The 9,527-nt window shown below is 42.9% G+C and overlaps 1 protein-coding gene across 2 annotated transcripts; it reads left to right on the top strand.

Moving 5' to 3' along the window:
- Positions 1-3,817: 3,817 nt before the first annotated feature.
- On the top strand, positions 3,818-7,483 carry LOC144708489 (PQ-loop repeat family protein / transmembrane family protein). Of its 2 annotated transcripts, none has more exons than XM_078581855.1 (12): positions 3,818-4,178; positions 5,618-5,660; positions 5,756-5,782; positions 5,851-5,937; positions 6,021-6,166; positions 6,243-6,420; positions 6,505-6,621; positions 6,690-6,806; positions 6,889-6,909; positions 6,988-7,046; positions 7,124-7,214; positions 7,317-7,483. In XM_078581855.1, exons 1-12 carry the CDS (start codon positions 3,985-3,987, stop codon positions 7,383-7,385), a joined length of 1,149 nt encoding a protein of 382 aa, XP_078437981.1. In that variant the 5' UTR covers positions 3,818-3,984; the 3' UTR covers positions 7,386-7,483. The 2 variants fall into 2 exon arrangements, with proteins under 2 accessions (XP_078437981.1, XP_078437990.1); XM_078581864.1 differs by having other exon boundaries at positions 6,246-6,420.
- Positions 7,484-9,527: the final 2,044 nt, after the last annotated feature.

The following is a 9,527-nucleotide window of genomic DNA, read 5'->3' on the forward strand; positions in this document are numbered from 1 at the left end:
GTCCCGTTCAGTCATTCGTCACTGACAAAATGAATGTCTCCCTCTCTGGCGCTCCTTTCTGCCTCAGGTATCCAACTGTTCACCAGACCACCTGCCATTGCCATTCTCTCAATTATTTCTTTCTCTTTACCTTGCCATTGTCCTACTTCAATTATCTCTGTCTCTCTCTCTCTCCATCTATTTGTCAGTCATCTGTCATCTCGGTCAGATGATTGATGGCTAGTGATGGAAATGACATCTTGCAGTCGTCAGTTTGACAGATGATGGGTAATTGAGATGAAATAGATGATGATCCTATGGACGCCCCAATGTTATATAAGATCAAGACAGATGATGAACCGGTAGAGATGGAGGACCATCCCGTCGATCAAGCTCCGAGCCGTCGTCAGCCACGTCGTGGAGCCCAAGCCAACGTGAAGAATCTACAGTTCCATTATCAAGTTTGAGAAGTGGCGTCGTCGTCTTGCTTCGTGTCGTGTGTTTTTATGTAATTTTCTTTTTTCATCCTCGTTGGATTGTCGGGAGGCCCCTCCTGCATGAGTATCGGCCTCCTGCGTGCGTTTTTATTTTTAAGTTATGATTTAGTGCCATCTTTAGGTGGAGGAAATTCCTGTTGGACTTTCTTCTCCCCTTAAAGAACCCTTTTAAGGGGAAGCCGGATAGGCTTTCCCCTTAGAGGGGCCCCAATTGGGCCAACCACAACTGCCACTCCTTCTCTGTAAGAAGGCGAGGGGTGGACGTGGGAAAGGAGGCTTGTCTTGTTGAAATTTCTAGATCTCGTTTTGCATTGTTGGCAGCTGTATCTTCATTTGGAAAAAGTCTGTTCGTGCTGCGTTTCTTTCTATTGAGAAAAGAAGAAGAAGTCCACCATCCTGTGGTTCCTTGAAGTTTTCCATTGTTCTTCCAAGGATTATCCCCTTGTCGCCATCAGGATCGTCCTCCCGGCTCCAATCATCACCAAGGACCAGAATTAACAAAATCCTGCAAGGAATCTTCCTCTCGGATCTCTTCCCGCAAGGAATTTTCCCGCAAAGAATCTCTTACCTCCGGCCACGTTGCTGCCAGTCCTCTCTTCATTTCCCTCTTGGATCGTGTTGCATCCTTTTCCTTGAAGTCACTTTTACAATGGAGATCTCTCTTGTATTGTGGATTACTGTGCCTCCTATAGGGGTTATGACGGAAACTACACTTCAATTGCATCTCGGCGCCGTCTCGATTGGATCCGTCTAGCTGTCCTTTCTCACGACAATTTCTTCAACCATTCTGAATGAGAACCCCTCAGAATCGTTGGAGAATTTTCTTTTCTTTTCCTTGGAGAACGGTGGTTTGACGGTCGTTGGCTTACCCTGAAGGGTTGTGTCAATCGAATTCTGATCGCTACAGGTGAACCGTGGTTTTCTCTTCACCTGGCATCCCCCTGATTGTTTGTTGGCGGTGCTAGTCCGCTATAATCTACTGACTCATCGAATCAGTCACCCATGAAGACTCAAACAGCCTTGTACGAGAATCAGGCTCTTGTCGAGAGATACAAGCGACCCTTGGCCCATTGTAGTTGCTTGTCAATCGCGATGCATCAAACATCCAGGCTATCTGCCGACAGGTCATAGCCATCTCCCCATTTGTTTACAGTATTAGTTATGTTCTTCATTGCTGACTTTCAACTGCTCCGCTGCTACGAGTGAATCTATTTGTGTTTAAGTTTAGCCAGCGTATTTGGAATAGGACTTTTCTTGTCCGTATTAGATCTGCTCATTCCCATCAATGGTGTGGACATCCTTGGACGAGGACTGTCCCCCACTACGTCGTCCCCTCGAGCCGATCACGCGGTTCATTTGGGATTTGATCGTCTCAAAACCCGTTCGGTGTCGACTAATTGAAATTATGTCTGGATCAATCACGACCGACATACTTTCTCGTTGAAGGGCCTTTTTGTAAAGTTTTGTTGCAGTAATACCCTCAAAACAGCTCTAGGTCGTGGTTGCATGCGTAAGGATATGATTTAAAATGTTATGCAGATTTATTGCAATTATTTAATACATTTTTTAATATTTTAGGAGAAACCAGAGGAGAGAGAGTGTGCAAGGGGCATATACACAATTACTTTTGGGCGGCGTCCAGCAGAAATTCCAGGCTTTTAAAGGACTTTTTTGCGAAAAGGAGGATTCAAAATGTGCCAGCCAATGAGAGAGCGACACGTCATGGCATGTTTAAAAAAAAATGAATAAATAAATCAATTTTAATCCAATGGATTAAATTGGTTTAAAATTGATTTATTAATAACTTTTGATCCTGAAGTCCGATTGAGATGATTTTTTATGGATCTCTTCGTCTTGATCCCCTCTTTCTATCTGTATGGTTGGATCATTTAGATCCATTATATCATTGATAGATAAACATTAATTACTAAACGGGGGTAAAATGGTGATTTTTACTATGTAACTTAAGTATAAAAGCTGAATTTCGAGAGGGGGAGCTCATTCTTGATGGTGCTCTATCACGGCTGCAAGACAGAGAGGAGCTCCAGCTTGGATCAACCTATTTGGTACTTTTACCTTCATTGTATTTAAATTTTTTGGTGTATTTTGGATGTTGTTAGTTGAATCTCGTAATCGTTCTTCTTAATTTCTGTCTGAACTTCTAAATTGCTTGGCTTGAGCGGCATGTACAAGCCCTGACTAGGATTGAGAGGAGAAATTGAGAGATTTACCTGGCTATTCAAGTGCATTTCAAGAAAACTATAAAAAAACATAAATAGGGTTAACTTTCTAGGATCAATTATTCAATAGAGTAGTTGTTCCTGAATTATCAAATCTACATAATCAACCAAAACACATCTAAATATTCTTCTTAATCTCTCTAATTGACTTCTTTGATCCTTTCCATTGGATCAATTAATTCAATTTAGAGTCACTTATTTCTTCTATTTCTCTCATCTATTCTACCCCCCTTTCCAAATTTCTCATTTAATTAGGGTGATTTAATCTCTGTTGAAGATTAAACTAACACCAATTAGGTTCAAATTATTCAAGAAGAATATCAATTGGATTCTGTACTAGCTTCCCTTGTACGACACTCGTACTTATCACTACACATCTTAGGTAGAGTTTTATAAATTTTATTGTATAAGCTAAAATTGGCGACGACAAGGGTTTAAAATTGCATAAAATTTACCCCTATTTTTGGCTTATCAATTGGCGCCGTTGCTGGGGAAGCAACGTAAGGAAATTTAATTGATTTTCATTTTTATCAATTGTGTGCTTTAAAATTGTGTTCAAAATCTTGTTGATTTTATGTTCTACAAAGTGCTTAATTTTAATTTAATATCTATTTGCACTACATTTTACCTCCAATTTTGGATTGAAGTGCTTAGAAAGTGCTACTTATTAAGCTCGATCCAATATAACATTCAATTAGATCAAACCCCCTATCACTAATCTCAACTGGCATCCATACACCTACTGTGGTCGTCACCATTACGTCATCAGTCCACTTCAGTCATTCATCATTGACAAGGTTGTAAACGACTGTCCCATGTTGATCAATGCACCCATCTTCTGCACCCAGGCACCCATCAGACGTATAACTAAAGATGCTAATTGCCTCGTACAGCCATCCCATCCATGGGTTTGACAGATGTCAGTCAAAAAAATTGGGACAGAAGGGGATTCATAATCAATGTTCAGTTTTATTCCGTGAAGCCCGAGGGACAAGCTTTCCACGTGCGCATGAAGCGCTGAATCCTCGGAGAGAGAGATAAATACGGGTTCATGTTATGATGTTGACCGGTGGGACACGGGTTAGAGAGAGAGATGGAGAGAGCATTGCGGGCACCGTAGATATAGCCACGCGTCGCGGGATTCCGTTGGGCAGGCGTCGCGTCGTCGCGTCTCCCGCGAAACTTGGGCGGGGCTCCATCAAAAGGGCCCGGGCGAGGCGCCGCTGAGCCTTCTTCTGCGTCTTTCCTTCATCGACCGACCGAGCCAGATGGGTCCGTCTTTCCGCACCATGGTGGCGCCGCCAGCAGTCTGCGCGTCGGCCAGGGCCTGCGTCGGGCTCGGCCTCGGCGTGGTCAGCGTTCTCAGCTGGGGCGTCGCCGAAGTCCCCCAGATCATCGCCAACTACAAGAACAAGTCCACGGCCGGCCTCTCCGCTGCCTTCCTCTCCACTTGGATTCTCGGGTACTCTCAACGGCTACCCTATCCTCCCCACATCTCCATCGATCCATTCATCTATCTATTCTCTGTATCTATCTATCTATCTACCTATCTATGTAATTATCTATTTATCTTTGTAACTATCTATCCATTTAATTATCTATCTGTTTAATTATCTATATAACTACATAGATATGCAAGTATCTTTCTATATATGTAACTAACTATGTATCTATCTATATATGTAACTATCTATTTATATATCCATCTATTAAATTATCTATCATGCGTAATTATCTGTATATATCTAAGTAACCATCTATCTATGTAAGTATCCAGCTATCTTTATATCTACCAATCTTAGTAACTGTCTATCTCTCTATTTTTCTATGTAACATCTATCTATCTATCTTCCTATCTATTTAACTTTCTATCTTAGATAGTTCCGTATCGTGCCGGACGCAGACGATAGAAGACAGGACAAATTTTATCCCGTATGACGTCTGGATTCAGTGCAGGGATGAAGGACGGGACGGTTTCCTCCAGTCCTCCCACAAAAAAAACTGTCACAAAATGGATGTGACAGTTTTTTCTAAGTTTTTTAGGGAAATACGGACGAGAGAGAATATGAAGGGACATACATTTGTAATAATACAGGGACTTTGATGCAAATTGTCATAGCAAGGCCACGTGGCTACATCTCGACGTGAATCTGGCGGTTTTAGAAGACCTCCAGACGGACGTGCGAGGGGACGGGAACCATCCCCTCAAGTGGCCCACAGGATGAATTTTCATCCCGACTTTCATCCATACCCTTGGACGGGCTGATTTTTTCATTCGGGGACCAAAAAATCACCCCATCTGTATCCCTGCATTGTATCTGTCTATGTATCTATCTATCTATGAAATTATCTAAATACCTGCATAAGTAACTATATTTCTATCTACCTATCTATGTAGCTATATCGCTATCTATCTATGGAACTATCTAACTACCTAACTATTTTTCTGTCCTCCTATCTATGTAACTAGTTATCTTTCTGCCTACCTATCTATGAAACTATCTAACTACCTATCTAAGTAACTATCTGTCTATCTACCTGCCTATGAAACCAACTAATACCTATCAAAGTAACTATCCTTCTGTCTACATATCTAGGTAACTATCTATCTATCTAACTATCTTTCTATCTACCTATCTCTGTAACTATCTATCTGTCTAACTATCTTTCTATCTACCTATCTATGTAACTATCTATCTACGAAAATATCTAACCTATGTAGGCAACTGTCTACCTATCTATCTTACTATATATCTATCTATGTAACTATCCATCAGTGTAACAGTCTATCTGTGTAAATATCTATCTATTTAACTATCCATCCATCTATCTATCTATCAATGTTATTATCTATGTAACTATCTATATGTCTATCTATTTAACTATATATCTATCTTGTAGGGATGCATTCAACCTCGTCGGATGCTGGGTCGAGCCCGCCACCGTATGATCTCTCTCCCTCTATAAACTAGCTTATTATGCTCACCACGTCTGCCGTTGTTTAACGTTGATTATGATTGTGGGCTTTGGCGGAGACAGCTGCCTACTCAGTTCTACACAGCCATGGTAAGACTCTCCGCCCAATTCCTGCGCATTCAACGATGGCTAACCTTCTTCTTCTTCTTTCTTGGCAGTTGTACACGGCCACAACGCTACTCCTGGCAGGGCAGTGGGTGTACTACGGGCACATCTACAAGAAGAAGGAAGAAAGTAGCAACGAGGTTAAAACAAAGTCAACGACCCAAGAGTCTTAACATGGCTAAAACCCCAGACCGTTGACTGTTTTCTTCTTTTTGGGTTTTAGGAGGAGTGCCCAGAAGAGGAAGAAGTCAAGACTGAGAGTGAGAGGGTTGAGTCTAATTACAGTATGTTGCCGCCGAGCGAGCCAATTGCTGTGGGGGCGTCGTCTCTTCTGCCTGCTCGCTCTGCTTCTGGGAACTTGTATTTTGTGTAAGTGGCTGCCTCTGCTTGGGTAAGAGATAACATGAGAAGTTAGAGAGAGGGCATTAACCGTGGATTGGTTTAGCAGGTCGGCGAGGTCGCTATCGAGCAGCCCAAAGCCCACAGCCAAGTCTTTGCAGGCCCATTTACGTGATTCTGGGCTGATTGTGGCAAGCATCCGAGAAGAAGACTCGGTCAGAGAGCCATTACTTGAACATGCGGCGTTGTCCTTGCCCGTAAAGACCAAGAACATGCTCTCATTGGTAAGAAACATATTAATCTTCTCTATTTAAGAGATAAATTTTTTAAAAAAAGATTGAGACTTGCCTTGGGATTTCTTGTTTCAGGTGATGTCTGGGGGTCTGTTTCTTGGAGGGCTTGTTCTTCGTCATTCTCAAGGTGCTGTAAGTGAAGAGTCAACTGCCCACGGGAAGGTCTTCCTCGTCGGCAGGAAGATCCTCCAGGTAGCAGATTAATGATTGCATGGTCGTCATGTTCTGATTATTGAGAAGGTTCCTTGTTCTGTACTTAGCAAAAAATGGTTGGAATTTCATCCTCGGAAGGTGGAAGCAGTGGAATTGGCAGCTTCCTTGGGTGGGCTATGGCTGTCATCTACATGGGTGGGAGGCTGCCACAGATTTGCTTGAATGTAAGACGAGTTCACAAAACATTCATCTTCAGCCATCGATTTTCCACTTTTAAAACTGACTTTGGGCGGTTTTATCGTGTAGATCAGGAGAGGAACGGTCGAGGTAACAGAAAAATTCGACAATAATAAACATACATTCGACATGAAACAGAGGAGTATTAAAGATTTTTCCTGTCTGCAGGGTCTAAGCCCGCTCATGTTCTGTTTCGCCCTAGTGGGAAATGCGACATATGTAGCCAGGTAAAGCTCAAGAATTATTTAATCGCATCATGCAGTAGTATTAATGACGATATCCTTCATAATTTTCTGTGATGCAGTATATTGGTCAGCAGTCTGAATTGGTCAAAGATACGTCCCAACTTGCCTTGGCTTGTAGATGCTGCCGGATGCGTGTTATTAGACGCTTTCGTATCCTTGACTACGTTATTTTCTTCTTTTATCTACTAACATCATAACTTGTTTTCGCCTTGGGATGCACATCCATGAGATGTGTCCTTAACTGATTTTCAGATCTTGATCCAGTTCCTCTACTTTCATCGGTGGTCAAGAAAATCGGCAGGAGCGACGGGAGAGAGATGACCGAAATTACGGGTTGTCTTGATTTTTTGTCTTTTAATTTTAATGAAATGGATATCAATGGCATTTTTTCCAGTTTAAAGCACCAAACTCTTCCAATATGTCAATGGGTGCAACAAAGTTGAAGAGAGAAGATGAAAATGGATTTTAAAAAAGGTGAAATAAAGATAGTGGATACCTTTTCCTGACTTTGCTCGTCGGGATCTCCTGGTTAATCTGACTTCTGGCGATCTGATATTTTTTCGCGTCCCTTTGACTGACCGCTTCTCGAAGCGTAGAATTTTCCAGCGGTTCTGGTTTGCATTCTCGGTCCTCAGTCTTGCTAGACGGATCGCCGTTGTTTTCCTCGTTTTCCAAGTTGCTGGAGAAGTTCCGAGAGGAGCACGCCATGGAAACCTCCTGATAATCAGAAAATTAGACGGCTTGTCATCATTGGAAGGGATATACTTAAAATTTTAAATTTCCCAAACAAAAGAAAATGCACCTTTCTATGGGAGTTCTTCATGAAAGAGCGCGAGTCCCTTCACATAGCGTGCTGGAGAATTGGGAGGAAGTCCAACAGAAAGAAGAAGAGGAAAGACAGAGAGAGAGAGAAGAACAAGAGAGGTGGAAGTAAGATTGTATTATCCCCTAATCAATCAACACAGTTTGTGATAGTATTTATATGATAATAGTAACTAATTATAATGACTTTCCTTAACTAATCTAGCCGTTGTAACAGAAAATACAACGGCTATGTTTAGTTAAGTCCTAGTCGTTGGATCTCGCTAGTCGATCTTTGATCCTAGCCGTTATAATTTAATTATAACGGCTATGTTTAATTTGATTATAGCCGCTAGATGTGTATATTTAGATTTGATCCTAACCGCTAGATTGACCTGTCTATGTTTAATTGTTAGGCCCCTAACTTGGCGTCATTCCCTGCCAAGAGGCCTGCGTGCTTATTGGGGGGACGTGTCCGTGCAATTTGGCTCACGACATTTTAAGGACTGAGTCATAATAGGTAGTGATGCCCAAATACCTGATCTTTCACGCCATTGCCACTGTACGTGGTGATACACGATTGACTGTGCATGTGTCCATCCACGCCCAAGGTGGGACGGATCAGGTACGGTCCACGCATGCTGGGCGCGCGGGCTGATCGGTGTGTGTGTGCGCGTGCCAAGCGCCGCGTGGCAACGCCAAGTGCTACGCGTGGGCGCCAACGCTACGCGCCAGCGCCGAGCGCTGTGCACGAGAGCAGGAAGCGGTGCACGCGGGTGCAGGACGCGCAGGACGAGCAGTGTGTCACGGCTGCGCGCGCATTGCGTGTGCGGAGCGCGGGGCCGGGAGACATCCCGCCAGGAGACTAAGGCATGTGGCGCACTGAGAGCGCCGAGGCGGCACAGAGGGTGTGTAGCGCTCCTGCGAGTGGTGCTGGGCGCCCAACGCCCAGCTCAGGGGCATCGAATGCGGCGACGTCGCGCAAACTGCGCGCGGGAGTGCAAATATGGGTGCCGGGGGCATGTGTGATCGTCAAGGCAGGGGTGGCGTGTTTGATCGCCACGCCCGCGGGCGCTGATAACACGCAAACTATTGTAGAAATATCATGCATAAGCATAACTATCTGCATCTAAATATCTATGTTTGCATGCTATCATGCATTAAACTGATTAAAATTGCCTTTAATATGAATTTATGATTTTTCAAGATTTTATGGAATTTTTACAGATTTATTTGACTTTAAATTCATGAAGAAATTAATTTTAGAAGGCAAACAATACTTATTTATAATTACTAATGGTATTTCCTAACTTTTCTGGACTTTGTTCCATATTTTCTCACATTTTCTAACACCATATTTGCAGAGAGATTCTTTTCTTCAACTAGAAGGCAAGATGAGCTGGCGACAGCTGGAGGAGAGAGAAAATGAGGAATTTAGATGGCCATGATTCGAGAAAATTGAAACCTTAATATCTCGAGAGCCGACCGTCAGATCGACCTGAAATTTTAAGGGTAGTTTTGTATTTTCCTTCGCTTTCAATCTACCAGAGGGATTTGTAAAATAATGTCAGAAAATGGGGAAAAACCACTTCAGACTTGCCCCAACCCTAGTTGGCCAGGAAGAACACAACAAGCTTTTGGAGTCAAATTTTTCTGCAGTTA

The sequence above is a fragment of the Wolffia australiana genome, chromosome 1 (genome assembly GCF_029677425.1).
Source record: "Wolffia australiana isolate 7733 chromosome 1, ASM2967742v1".
NCBI lineage: Eukaryota > Viridiplantae > Streptophyta > Magnoliopsida > Alismatales > Araceae > Wolffia > Wolffia australiana.

Excerpts from the sequence above, each read along its gene's own strand:
- LOC144708489 (XM_078581855.1), top strand. The coding sequence starts at position 3,985 with ATGGGTCCGTCTTTCCGCACCATGGTGGCGCCGCCAGCAGTCTGCGCG. Across the intron at positions 5,938-6,020 it reads AGGAAGAAAGTAGCAACGAG|GAGGAGTGCCCAGAAGAGGA; the intron begins GTTAAAACAAAG and ends TTTGGGTTTTAG. Across the intron at positions 6,807-6,888 it reads TGCCACAGATTTGCTTGAAT|ATCAGGAGAGGAACGGTCGA; the intron begins GTAAGACGAGTT and ends TTTATCGTGTAG.